Raw genomic sequence first — 12,770 nt, forward strand, 5'->3', positions numbered from 1 at the left:
GGAAAATAGTTAAGAGCTCTTGTTAGTAAGTGAAATCTTCTTTATAATAATATTAAGTGCTACTCAAAGTTCTAACACCAAAAACTCATTTTATATTATGTACATGGGCTGAATGGGTGATGTGGGAAGGAGATATTGAGACGATCGCTTCATTTGCATGCATGTATATACTGAATGTTTATGTTTCATTTTGAGGGGTAGAGAATTTAGAGGAGAGTGGGGCTTACACAAGTATGTTAGGTGTATTATGACTTAGGAAGTTCTTTCACCTGTATCTGTTTTTCCTAGGTGTTAGGAGATATCATAGCAATGTCAGTTATTTGATCTCTATTAAACTCTTCCTGTTTTGAAAGTCATTGACTTTTGCCATACAGGAAAAACCACTGCTTTGGAGAATTTTACCTGTATTCATAGATACCCTCACACAAAATATGGAGGGGGTAATGGTACCCACCCATGTTAAGTGAGGCTGTTTCTCCTATCAAGCAGCTTACTGAAGTAAAAAGAGAAAAGGAAACACATGCCTCTTTAATAACCTTGATCACTTATTTATTTTTTCACCAATGTATAGGGTTTCATTGTGTTGCAATGTTTTGTTGTCCCTCCTCCAAGGGATTGAGAAGCTTGAGTGATCTGTTTTCTTCTTTGCACATGGTTTGTGTGTTCTTCTTCTGTACTCTTTCTGCCTACTGATTAGTGACCAAATTCATGACTGATGTCATGCTGTTCGTTTTTCATGACTTATGTAAATGCTGCCGTGAGAAGAAGCAACCCAAGAACTCATATATCCAGAGATAAGACTGGACTGGGTGTGTGATGACTGGAAACATGGTAAACGCAGCTTGCGCTGAATTTAGGTCTTCTTCCATCTCCAAGTGTAGAAAGGGTGGTGGTGGCGATTCGGGGTCACTCAGAACCTCGAAAACGGGTTGAATCACTTCCCTGAATGCTGCTGTCATCTGTGCCACTGCCGTTGGGTGTAGCCATGTCTAGAGACTCACTGGAGGAGTCTCTGTTTGGTGTCGCCCTGTTTCACAATCCTGACTTGAGGCCGCCACCCCCAGAAGCAGAGTGCTCCGGGATGTCGAGTGTGCACATACCATCCAAGGAGGCAGGCCGTTTCTAACTCTCCTGGTTGTCGAATGGCAGAGACTTGAGAAGCTATTTAGAGAAAGTGTGGTAAAAATGTTATCCCTGTGTTTGGCTTCTGCAGGAGGCAACAAAGAAATGAAAAAAAAACCAAAAAACTTGGGACAAAATAAAACAGAAAACCCTTCTTCGTTAAAATGTTGCATGGGACTTAAAATGAACTTTCTAGGGAAGCCTGTAAAGATAATTTGGGTTTGATTAGAGGGAGTCCCAAGCATGATTTTGATGAAAAAAGGAAGTCTAATGGATTTTGTTGAGAGATTGAGGTGTATAATAGATGTTTGTTATTTAAGTTTTCCCTAGTCAGTGTCACTGCGTCTAACACTGCATCTTTGTACTGGTACTCAAAGACTCAAAAATACAACCAGTAAGCAGACTGCTCTGTCTGGGAGGCTGGCTCCTACCTAAATGAAGTGTAAAATAAACACGCAGTATAGATGCTGACAAGCACTTTAGCTCCTACATGGGCAATACTGCTGTGGCACAGAAAACATATTCATTTGAACATATAATTTTGGTTTTGAAAGGGTCTCTTTAACATTCTCCTCCTCCTCTTCACTCCCCTCAGCCTTTTGACACTCGTTTCTATGATGGAAAATGGCTCTTCTAAGAAAGAAACACTCCCCAAAGAACACAAGGCAGGCTCCCGCCAGAGTTTGTTCATCACTTGGATAAAACACTGGGAAATGATAGAGCTTCGAGCTGTGTTTTCAAGTTACAAATCAAAAAGAGAATGGCCAAACAGGGAATTGAACTCAGAGGAAAGAGTAGGTAGCTGATCCTCTGATTTGTTTGGCTGATTTGAATATAAATGGTTAAAATGCTGCTTAATAATTGTTTGGCCACGTCTGTAAGGACATTGATGTAGCCTGGTCATTGTGTCAAAGAATTTGAAATTTCCAGGGCTTTGGAGAACAAGAAGGAGGTGTAAAAAGAATTCTGCCACATACCTACCCCGATTTTTATCACTTGCTTTGCTTTCTATCATGAGATTAGGTGATATTTTGTCCAGAGGCCTTTCTCAGGCTGTGGAAAAGGAAGAAAAACAAGGTTAGTAGTATATGCTCTATTTCCAGCTTCTCCTTGATGAATGGTTCTTTCTTTTTTTTTTCCCTTGCCCTGCATTTCACAGTCCACATGCTAAAGCAGCATTATCCTTTTCCTCATGCACTGAAAACTGTCCGCAAAAGGGATCCTATCATCAAGGGAATCAAATATACACCATATTGTTCATATTTATAAATACGGCTATGACAACATTTGAGCTTGGCCCAGAGATGTCTTCTGTTATAAAAATGCAAACCCTTTATTTCCCTCCCTTGTTGGTGTTGTGTTGATGTTGATTTTAAAAAACAGAAGAAAGGACAGATGTAATAGAGCAGATGAGAGAGGTAAAAGTCAGTGATGACGATATTACATTTTACGTATGTCCTTTCTGATCCTTGCAAAATAAAGGGACCCTTTGGGAACATCGGAACTTCAAGACCAATTAGTGGAAATGATGCTTCTTGTGTTTGGGCATTAAATACTGGGCAGGGTTCTCTTTAGAGCGGCTAATGCTGGCAGGGAAAGAGGTACCGACCTAATTACTCTTCCGCAAGAGTAAAAAATGCCTTTTGAATGCCTCTTTGGCAAATATGTCTCATTAAGGACAAAAACCAAACACAAACCCTCTAAGAAGGAGAAATGAAGATGATAGGTAACTTGTGGCCAGGAGACTTTCTGTGCCACTGTGGGAAATTCAAACAGGGCTTGGGAGTACCAGGGGATAACTGGTTTTTGTCAAGCTTCTTTCCTGCAGCCTAAATGTTACTATGGACCAACTTTATTTTCTTCATCATTTTGGCTTTCTGTCAAGGAATGCTTTGCTCCTGGGGAAAGACTCTTCCATCGTGGAAGACAGCGATGATTCTCCCATTCTACCTCAGCAAGGTGTGAAGCAGAGTAAACTAAGAAATTCACCCTTTGAAACTTTGGTCATAATACAAACTTAATTTTCTTGATGACCAAATAGGAAGGTGAGAAATGAACAATAATATCCTTCTAAAAGATGTTTTTTTTTTCAGTTTAAAGCAGACTTTCATTTTATAAAAAGCTTTTCCCTTTATTGTTGCTAAATTATCCCATATCAGCAGTTTTTAGCAAAAAATAGATAAATTGAATGATTAGAATATGACATTTATAAAAGCAGACTACTGGTCTACTCATGTCTGGACCTTCAAATCATGGGTGTGTGTTTTTCCCTCCTATTTGTAGTAATAGCATTGTGCATACCTATGCATTTTCTCTTACCTAATCACCCTCATGAACAAAAGTATAATTTTTTTTATGGCATTCTAATCTGCAGTCAAGTCCTATGGCTCCTTTACAAAATAAAGAGGATTGGCTACTCTCATTTTATGCACTGAACAGCAGAGATGATCAAGAACAGAACAACAGGACTGGGTGTGGACTGTGGCGGTGCTCTACAGGGGCTTCCAGGGGCTTCACCCTTTGAAGTCATCTGCCTTGGTGAGGTCTTCCATCACTCCGATGTGCTGATGTTCACTGCAGGTCAAGGTTATTATTAATGTAAAATGCTTTGCTGATCTCCAGCTAAGATGATAACAGCTACCATCCATTCAAAACTTTATTCAACCAAAAATTCCAAGCATACATATCCATTGTTCTCCAGCTTAACAAAATGCCAACCTCTGCCCACTCCCCCACCAAACACACATACTAAAGAACATGATATATTTGGTAGCTTATCCTAATATTTTAAAGTAGAGGTGTTGTACTTGTTCTAAGTTTTCTAAGTTGAACTAACATGTTTGTATTTTGAGAAAATTATGTGGCTGAACTATACATTGTCACTAAAGAAGGAGAAGGTGCTTTAACATTCCAAGAAAACTAATTACAGGTAACAAGAGAGTCACCTACGACTGAAGGCAGATTAGATTACTCAGTTGAAGAATCAGGCATAATGCAAGGATCAACAGTTCGGCTTGGGCGAGAGTCAGGGGCATCAGAGGCCCATGTCACAAGGCCAACACAACTGTTCCATTCTTAGAAATGACTCCAAAATGCAGGTGGGTGTTTTCAGCCTACCAGGAACCTACAAGTCTGCAGGCCAGAGATGATTCTTCTCCTGTGTATGGGTTCCTCAGACTGGTCTGAATGCATTCAGATCTTCGTATCACAGCATGTTGAAAAACACAGCACGACAATAGTGTTAGAAGCAGCCATCCTAGAATCATTATTGGTTTTTTTAAATGGGGAAGATATAATGAGAAGGTGATGGTAATGCTACCTTTTATCTAAATCTACAAAGAAGTACAAAAATAACCCATAGATTAAAAAGCTTATAATACCTTTAGGATGTATATCTTTGCATTTTAAGTACATTTTAAAATTTCAAGAGATGAATGTAGCTCATATAAAACAGTCCAGCTCAAAGTGGTTTACTAGGTTTCTTCACCTAGTTCCACTTACAAATTAACCAAGAAAATTAATATAAAGAAAATAACTTTTTTCCTGACAGTGATTGAAAACAAATGTACTTATTTAAATCACAACACCACCTTCCTTTTCTAAGAAAGAAGATTATTGTTTTAACATTTATTTTAGAAAGCTTATAGTCCTTGTTTTAAACCTGCCCTGCTAGGATTTTTCACAAGGGAGATAAAGGATTTCTTGACTACTTCTTCTGCAGTTAAAACAAGTTATGTATTAACATGAGGTAGAAGCTTCTCCATGAAACCCCTTGAGTGTTTTATATCGGTTTAAATTGTTGAGTTTTTAACAATTCGCTTGTAAGTGACTTCAATTAACATCAATGTTACATGCGGTGGTATTTATATGAGGGGGAAAATGAATCCAGTTGGAAGTGTTTTGTAATATTAAGGACAGTGTATAAAAATCACTTATACTGCTGTAAGTTGTCCCCAATGTTATTGGCTTTGATTAAACCATTCTAGGGGAAGATCCAATTCTGTTAATTCAAACTGAAGTAATTGGCTCTTTTATGTTGCCTGCTTTTTATTATCAATTTACAGATTCAAAGGCCAGCAAACTTTCTTTCAGTCTGTGTTCAGCGATTTAAACCACATGCAAAGGGAGCACCTAGAACAGTTTCGCGCTACACCTCTTCTGCCTGAGCATTCTAAATCCAGTGGGATTTGTGAATAAAATGTGTGGTAGGAAAGTAAATGGCTTGTGACTTCTGAGATAAAAAGGTGAAACAAACTAAAACACGCATGAAATATGAGAAATTAAAAGTCCGATTCTACAAAAGATAAAAGTATGTTTCCATTCATTTGTTTGTTTAATGGAAATGGCGAGGTTCTAGTCAAAAGAACCCTAAAGTATGCAGTAGCTATAGAAACCTCCAGAAAGGATGTCATACCAAAGAAAGCTCGAATCACTTCTAAGAATAATTATATTACAACATAGAATTACTCAGAAAAATGGTATTCAGTTTCACATGTTTGCATGGCATCTATAATGGCAACTTACGCTCCCACAATGATTTATAGTGTACAGAGCTCTTTTCCCTGTGTCATCCTTCCATAAACATACGAGGAAGATGGACATTATAAATGACCATTTTACAGATGGGATAGTTGCAGCTCTTGAGAGATTAAGTGGGAGTAGCTCTTCTTATAAATGGCAGACCCCAGGTTTTTGCATTCTGGGTAGAAATAGAGACCATAGGCATCCTTGTCCATTGGTTCAGATTAAATGACTTTTAGGCTATATGACTATAAAGGACTTTCCTGACTTTAGAATTCAGAAGTGGGAATTCAGAAAGAGGTGCCATGTCCCACAACTCTGATCATTTATTTTAAAGTAGACCATTCACTTTTCGCTTCTAAAATGAAACCCATTAATCATTTGTTATATATTGTGAGCTAAGCACTGACACAGAGTAAGCACAGTAAAGAACATTAGCCTCAACTTAATTATGAAGACAGTTAACTGCAGTACCTTCAGTGATGAGAAGAATTGCCTTTAGTGACTAGACAGAATGAAAAAGACTTTTATTCTCTTTGGGGCCATTCATTACCTTACCTGCCATGATGGGTCTTTACTCAAGTCAATATGTGTTTACCATATCCTCCGAAGGAAATGCCGCATTTTATTAGAGCCAATCGTTTCTGTACAGAGTGAACTGAAGTGAGTGCGTGCTTCATGTGGTCTTGCCTCTCTCTTTCGTTTTCCATCACCAGGTGAAACTGGGTGAAGATGCCCCCAATTCCAGCGTGGTGCATGTCTCCAGTCCGGAAGGAGGTGACACCAGTGGAAATGGTGCCCAGGAGAAAACAGTGGATGGAACTGAATGCCACCTTCTGGACTTTGCCAGCCCTGAGCGCCCACTGGTGGTCAACTTCGGCTCGGCCACTTGACCTCCTTTCACTAACCAGCTGCCAGCCTTCAGCAAGCTGGTGGAAGAGTTCTCATCCGTGGCTGACTTCCTGTTGGTCTACATTGATGAGGCTCATCCTTCAGATGGTTGGGCAGTGCCTGGGGATTCTTCTTTGGTTTTCGAGGTGAAGAAGCACCGGAACCAGGAAGACCGATGCGCAGCAGCCCACCAGCTCCTGGAGCGTTTCTCCTTGCCGCCCCAGTGCCGAGTTGTGGCTGACCGCATGGACAATAATGCCAACGTTGCTTATGGGGTAGCCTTTGAACGTGTGTGCATCGTGCAGAGACAGAAAATTGCTTATCTGGGAGGAAAGGGCCCCTTCTTTTACAACCTGCAAGAAGTCCGGCGTTGGCTGGAGAAGAATTTCAGCAAGAGATGAAAGCTAGATTAGCTGGTTAAAAGTATGATTGTAACAGAGCTTTTTTTTTTTAATTTATGTAAAGACAAGGAAACTAAGAATTCAATCCACTATTTCAACTGAGTCCCATTTTCTCACTGAAAGACGGGAATTTACGTGTCAGAAGAACATAAACCTCTAACATCTGGATACTACTTTGACCACTTAAATGGCTTTTGGCTAAATAGTAGCCCTATCTCTTCTCTTCCTGGTGAAAAGCCCAGAATGAAAAGATCCCAAGATGGAAAAGAAGAAAACTTGTTTCAGCATGTGTTCATTTCTGCCCTCATAAAAGAAGTGATACAGCTGATGCCTGCCCTGGGACCTGAAGAAAAGACTACGGGAATGACTGCTATGTTAGGGAAGCCACCATCCTTGTTAGTGTAAAGGGTATTACCTGGGCTTTATTCAGTATGGATAGAGCCCAGCTGGATATTTGCCAAATCTTTACTGAGAATGAGTCTTCAAGTCCAGGCCATGTGGTTAGGACCTTATTGTTTAACATGTTAGAGAAGTTTCTGACCTTCTAGTTTCTAGCCATGTACTGCTCTGTGCCTGTCTGAATGTCCCAGAACTCGCAGGTATATTTGCAGATATCAAGAATGATACCTACTGGAGGGTTAGAATGGTCATCTGATATCTGATGGTTACTTTCTACACAGGTGGAGAAAGTACTAGAAGCAAATCAAATCGACAAGCTAGGAAAATGAGGCAGAAAGATTAGGAGGTTTCAGAGAGCTTCACCTTGAAACTGTAGAGAGTGGTACTAATTTGTCAGTCACAGAAACATGGAAACATATGCAAAGCTAGAAAAAGAAGCTCCACTAAGATAGCATAGAGAATATACATATGAGATCTATGTATTTGTCATATATTCCTGGATTGAAGAGAAAGGGGGATTGAGAGGGAAAAAAATGCATTTTAATATTTGTATTACTTTTTGAAACATGTTTGTGGTGTTTACGTGTTCAGTAGGTGATTATACCTCGCGATGCTGATGAAAGGTAACACCAGTGGGCCCAGTGGGGCCAGGGTCCCCCTCTGCATCCCTACAGTTGTACTGTGGTCCCATTGCTTCTTGGTCTGGGCCTCTATGGCAGTGTTCTCTGAATGATGAGCTCAGCAATATAGAGCCAAATAGAGGACAAGAAAGTGTGAGACAATTCCCATCAGCGATTTTAGAGGCTTTGCTACTGATGAAATCCTCAGGATCATGGAGTTTGGTAGGATGGAATTCCCATTCATATTTAATTTGGACTTGGGTTTTCCTTTGTTCCTCTTAGATGAGGTAGAGTCATCTAAGACTTCTGTAGTACATTTTTATAATGCTATTTAAATATATATTCCATATTTCTCTTTAAAATGAAGATATAGTTCTACTTATAAGTAATATAAGTATTAACTAATGTCCTAACTTCCAAAAAAGATCAACCAATTTTGTATATTAAATTTTTATTGTAAATTTGAGGATGTTATCAGATCATAGTATATGGTTATATTTATATGTACAATCAAAGGTTCCTATGGCCATTCCATTAATAATTGAATCATAAAAGTAATATAAAAGATATCTAAAATCGAAAATATCTTCCTGAACTAACTGCCTGAAATCAGAAAAAAAAATGGGAACTGAGTGTGCAAGAACCAAAAACCATTTTATTTTTTAAATGGAGCAACATAATAGTCATATCACTGTATCGTTTATTGTTTAGATATTAAAGCTCCATTTTAAAAACTGATTATTTTTCACTGCAACATTTAACCTTCTTACTGTTCTAAATTCTACAAAATGTACCAACAAAGAAAAAAATTTTGAAAATGTGACATTAATGAATTTCTGGAAAATCACATTGAGAATAGAGTATTTCTGAGTCCTTAGTTGTTAAACCCCTTGATTTATTGGCATAGCCCCTTGATTTTTACCTTCAAAATAGTGTCGTGATTTGTGTGGTATCCTAGGGAAGAAAAAGAAAAGTTGGTGGCAGCACACTCACGCTGTTGTCTGTAAACCTCCCCTTTGTTCTACACGTACAATAAGGGAACAGGATGTTGGCGAAGCTGGTGGGGGGATGAGACGTGGCTAAGGCAGGCAGTGCCAGTTGTCTGGGGGAAAGGGTGATGAGAAAACTACCCTGCTGTGATACATTTTTAAAGAAAGAGAAGGTTGTGTGCATGCAGTTCTTCTCCCTGAGGATAGGCTGGTGGAGACGGGAAGCAGTGGGAAGTAAACACACAAAGGTATAGGCTGAGTATCAGGGACAAAGACATGTTCAGTGGAACACAGGAGAGTTACCGGAAGAAAGGCTGTTGAGGGCCAATGGAGAAAGTGAATTGACAAAGCTCAGGAATCCTACAGTATGTAAAATGGCTTGGTGTTATCAGAGTTAGGAGAAGCCTATAACTACGTAACTTATTTATCTCAACATGAACTTTTGTGATTTCCTGTGGTGTATCTTATAAGGAACTTAATAAGAACTCATTATTTGAGATAGAGGAGAATCAGTGTTTAGCTGGTATGCTCAGAGAAATTCTTAGATTGTCAATATCCTGAAACTGACAGGTATTGTCAATACCCTGAAATCAATACCCCACCTATCTTATCTTTTATAAAGTATGTTCCTTTGAAGGATTTTTGTTCCTGTTCTCACAAGGCAAAATTTATAAATTTATATATATATATATATATGGTATAAGATATAAGTTTATATATACATATATAAACTTATATATATATATGATGTCTTTTTTAGAACCTAAATATTTCCCTCCCACCCAACCCCATAGGCTATGTTTATATGGAGCTATCAGTTTAGCCTTTTAAACTGAATTAGCTTGTCTATTATAGAAATAGTTTCCAAGCAATTTTGGGTGTTATTTATAGCATCTGGATTTACTCCAACATGTACTGTTTGAAAGACTTATGTCTTGGAACTATTCAAAACTTACTTTATTGCTTAGAGAAATAATAGTGAAATCAATAATGACTTTCTTGAATGGGCATACATGAAATGCTTGCACAATAGGATAAGTGTTTCACAGAGATTGGGCTTCCCTGATGACTCAGATGGTAAAGAATCTGCCTCCAGTGCAAGTAGACCCAGGTTCAATCCCTGGGTCCGGAAGATCCCCTGGAGAAGGAAATGGCAACCCACTCCAGTATTCTTGCCTGGAGAACTCCATGAACAGAGGAGCTTGGTGGGCCACAGTTCATGGGGTTACACAGAGTCTGACACGGCTGAGCGACAAACACTTTCACTTTCATACAGATATTAAAGTGTACCTGACCTCCTTAGAAGCAGGTTAGTGCTGTACTTGCTATGTATAGCTAAAGTTATGATCATTTAACTCATATGACTTTTCATATTCATATTTTTGATCTCTGGTCTTTTGTCTTCACCTTGTTTGTAGAATGTACCCCTGATTTTTAGTAATATCAACTTTGAAATGGTCTATTGATTTAATTAAGTGGTGGCTCAGATGATAAAGAATCTGCCCACAATGCAGGAGACCTGGATTTGATCCCTGGGTCAGGAAGATCCCCTGGAGAAGGGAATAGCAACCCACTCCAGTATTCATGGCTGGAGAATCCCATGGACAGAGGAGCCTGGTGGGCTACAGTCCATGGGGTCACAGAAAGTCAGACACAACTGAGTGACTAACACTTTCACTTTCCTACCATTAACCAGGAAATGCCAATTCTGTGATCAAGAAGAGCAGAAAGGCCTGCTCTCTTTCATTTTGTCTGAGTGTATTTCACATTTTGGGCTCTTGAATAAAACTTATGAAATATGGGGAGATCATACATGGATGCTGCCTTGCTGCATAAAATACCATAGATGCAGGTTAAAGACAATGTCTGTGCCTTTGGGGAAATTCCCAGCTGGATATAGGATATCAGTTGCCCTCAGCATGCCCTATGGGCTGTGTCCACAGCAAGCAGAACGCATTAATGTACATGCAGGACTTCCCATTCTGTGGATGATAAGAGGATAAACATGGACATTTATTCTACCTAATTTCTGACTTACAGTTGGAAGATAAACTTAATTACAATCAGATGGCCATTGCAAAGGGGAAAAAATAGACACTAACTTCTGTCCCATTGAAGAATTAATAAAACCTTTGCCAGCATTTAAAGCTTTTCAGAACATAACTCAGTGCTATTCTCTGAGCAGTGGAGATTAACAGTGAGATTCTTAATTTCTCAGTGAGGTTTTAATTTTAAAATTTAAAAATTAATTTTTTTAAAGAAAAACCAGAGTTTTTCTTTAAAAAATGATATTGCCAAAAATCAGAACTAAAATATTTTTAGTTATATTCCAACCTCCTCTCTTCTTCCTCCTTTACCTTAAAAATAGAAGCTAAGCCCAGCCTTCCTATGTAAGTCCAGACGGGGTGTAAGTACCAACCTCGGCTTGGTGATCCACCCTCTCTTGGTAGTGTCCTGTATGAAAGAAGGGGACCAGGACCTGGGCGATTCAGGAAGTTGCAAACTGGGAAGAACTAGGCCCTGGGGGCTTGGTCTATTGATCTGGGAAGACCTGGAAAAAAACTTCTCACTTTTGGAGGAGGACTGATGAGTGCCATTAGAGTGGCTTTAGCAAAATATTGGGCCACTTCCTAATGCCTTGCCTTCTGGATAGCTCCAGAAGCAAGGTCTCAGACTTAAGATCCAGTGCTGTTCCAAGGTGAGTCAATCAGTTGGCAAATACGTAGTGATCTCTGAACAATACTGCTCATGCAAGTTGGGGCTCTCTGCCAACTTGGACAGCCGCACTGGAGCTCCATGGAGTTTATTTTCTTTTAATTTGCTGCAGAGACTTCCACGACCCAGGAGATGGTTAATGAAGTCACTACTTTGGCTCAAAACTCCCATTCCCTGCCCCTCCCCCCAAAGCAAATAGGTAAACACATAAATGAAAGAAACCCACAAAATAGAGTGGGAAAGAAAGAAAATCCTCTCAAGGCTTCTCCAGTCCATGTCACTGGTTGGTGCGGTTTTTATGGGTGTTAAGATTGGAAGATGTCGTGACATAAGACTCCAGTACTTTATAACCAAAGCAATTAAAAGATATTGGGTAGGGAATGTTGGCCAGTTTTGTTTAAATTTGCATCACATCGTCACCAGACTCCATCTCTCGCCCAGATAATCGGGCACCCGGATGGGGAGATTAGAATGTGCAGAAGTTACTAGTGTGCAAATGATAACTGCTAACGAAAGAGTCCTTGACTCAGTTAGTGGTTGGATGTAGTCACACTCGTTTGCCTCTGCCCATCCTCGCCTCCCTAGCAAGGAGAATATTCGGGGCATGATGCTATGAGTACTGGGTAAATGTGGTGAGAATGTGTGTGTGTGTATCTCTGCTTCTCAACTGCAGAAACGGAAATGCTTTGGAGATTATCAGTAGAAAGAGTGTTATTACATTGGTGCTGAGTGGTATGTGTGCTTGTAAATTTGTTCTTTATTTTAATAAACTTTGAATAAAAGAATAAAGTTACTCTCTGGTTCTACTTGTTTATTTTTAACTTACTCTCTAGACCTTGCCCCTGGCAGGAATACATTCATGGTTGACAAGGGAAAGAGAATCCATCATTCTAATATTTATTCCTTGGTATTTGTGGGCAAAATCGCCAGCAACGCCAGGTTATTTTAATCTCATGCTGTGTGCCAGAGTCTTCAAGGAAATCAAGACAAGTTAAAAGAAAATCTTCAGATACTTTCCATATTCATGAACAAGTTGCACTCAGAATTCATGGAAAGGGGCCTGTTAAAGGGACTGTGGAGCAAACTGTTACTTTGTTATATTTACACCCCAG

At 39.4% G+C, this 12,770-nt stretch overlaps 1 protein-coding gene across 3 annotated transcripts in view; it reads left to right on the forward strand.

The window, feature by feature from the left end:
• DIO2 (iodothyronine deiodinase 2) overlaps positions 1–12,451 on the forward strand; it is a 201,227-nt gene extending 188,776 nt beyond the window's left edge. For 2 of the 3 annotated variants that reach the window (XM_070378436.1, XM_070378435.1), the window contains exon 3: positions 6,360–12,451. In XM_070378436.1, coding sequence (XP_070234537.1) covers positions 6,360–6,947 — 588 coding nt within the window. In that variant the 3' untranslated portion in view covers positions 6,948–12,451. The remainder of the gene's footprint in view (positions 1–6,359) is intronic. The other variant, XM_005907413.2, reaches the window with a different exon arrangement.
• Positions 12,452–12,770: the final 319 nt, after the last annotated feature.

Source organism: Bos mutus, chromosome 10, assembly GCF_027580195.1.
Source record: "Bos mutus isolate GX-2022 chromosome 10, NWIPB_WYAK_1.1, whole genome shotgun sequence".
Taxonomy (NCBI): Eukaryota; Metazoa; Chordata; class Mammalia; order Artiodactyla; family Bovidae; genus Bos; species Bos mutus.